This window comes from Saccopteryx bilineata, chromosome 1 (assembly GCF_036850765.1).
Source record: "Saccopteryx bilineata isolate mSacBil1 chromosome 1, mSacBil1_pri_phased_curated, whole genome shotgun sequence".
NCBI lineage: Eukaryota > Metazoa > Chordata > Mammalia > Chiroptera > Emballonuridae > Saccopteryx > Saccopteryx bilineata.
In genome coordinates, this window is record NC_089490.1 from 351,242,422 (window position 1) to 351,244,011 (window position 1,590).

Consider the following 1,590-nt stretch of genomic DNA (forward strand, 5'->3'; position numbering starts at 1 on the left):
AAATTCAAAGTCTTGGTGTCCTTTTATGATAATGATCTACTTATTGTAGGTAACAATTTTCATTCAATTATGCTTCTAAAATACATTAAAATTGTGAAAAATATAGTTTAAATATTTTTTTGTAACTAATTAATATTTTTAAAGTATTTGTCAATATCTTTCTTCTTTCTTTAAATAGGGGGAAATATTAGCCCAGCCTGTATGGCCAGATGGTCATAAAATATAAAGTGTTCGCCTGCATTATTCTAAAAGCAGTGATTTCATGAATGCATCCATTTCCAACTAAGTAGACATCATCTGCTGTGTCTCTCTCCTTGGTTTCTTCTCCTCTAATAAGTGCAACTCTTAGAAATCTCCACTTCATATTGTTTCACCCTGAGAAGTATCCTGGATTCCTCCTGCCATGAGATTGTTCAATGTTACTCACCCTACTTCCTTCCTCCTGACTGGTATCCCTGGCCTGGAGAGCTCTCACTCCTGGTTATCAGGGCCCCTCTGTGTGATGTATGCTGTGGCCCTTGTAGGCAATACAGTGATCCTTCAAGCTGTGCGAGTAGAGGCCAGCCTCCACAAGCCCATGTACTACCTCCTGTCCATGCTGTCCTTCAGTGATGTGGCCATGTCCATGGCCACACTGCCTACTGTGCTCAGAACCTTCTGCCTCAATGCCCGCAACATTGCTTTTGATGCCTGTCTGATCCAGATGTTTCTCATTCATTCCTTCTCCATGATGGAGTCAGGTATTCTCCTGGCCATGAGCTTTGACCGCTATGTGGCCATTTGTGATCCCTTGCATTATGCCACTGTGCTCACCAATGAAGTTATTGCGGGGATGGGTGTAGCTGTGACTGCTCGGAGCTTCATCACCCTCTTTCCTCTTCCTTTCCTTATTATGAGACTGCCTATCTGCAGATCCAATGTTCTTTCCCATTCTTACTGCCTGCACCCAGATATGATGAAACTGGCCTGTGCTGATATCACTATCAACAGCATCTATGGACTCTTTGTTCTTGTATCCACCTTTGGCATGGATCTATTTTCTATCTCCCTCTCCTATGTACTCATTCTGCGCTCTGTCATGACCATTGCTTCCCAAGAGGAACGCCTCAAAATTCTCAACACCTGTGTGTCACATATCCTGGCTGTACTTGCATTTTATGTGCCAATGATTGGGGTCTCCACAGTGCACCGCTTTGGGAAGCATGTCCCACGCTACATACATGTCCTCATGTCCAATGCCTACCTTTTTCTACCTCCTGTGCTCAACCCTCTCATTTATAGTGCCAAGACAAAGGAGATCCGCCGAGCCATTGTCCGCATGTTTTGTCGCATCAAAATGTGACTTTCACATTTGGCTTTAAAATATAATGTTTATTGTAGCCATAGGCTGTCATTCATGGTATGATCATGATCATTGTCATCATCATCATGTCATCATCAAGAATAAGATAGATATGTTTACTTGGGAAAAGTAAAAGCTCAGAAAATGGAGAGATAAAACTTGTAACAGAAAACAAATAGTAGTGCATTTAGCAAGCATCAATAGCATTATTAGCAAGATAAATATTAGAGGCATTAAGTGATTAGTCA

At 41.6% G+C, this 1,590-nt stretch overlaps 1 protein-coding gene across 1 annotated transcript; it reads left to right on the forward strand.

Annotated features, from left to right (window-relative positions):
• Positions 1-403: 403 nt before the first annotated feature.
• LOC136320625 (olfactory receptor 51I2) lies at positions 404-1,342 on the forward strand. The gene has a single exon (XM_066253785.1). It carries the CDS (start codon positions 404-406, stop codon positions 1,340-1,342), a length of 939 nt encoding a protein of 312 aa, XP_066109882.1.
• The last annotated feature ends 248 nt before the right edge of the window (positions 1,343-1,590 follow it).

What these genes read in the sequence shown, in the direction of transcription:
- LOC136320625 (XM_066253785.1), top strand. Translation starts at nt 404, where the DNA reads ATGAGATTGTTCAATGTTACTCACCCTACTTCCTTCCTCCTGACTGGT.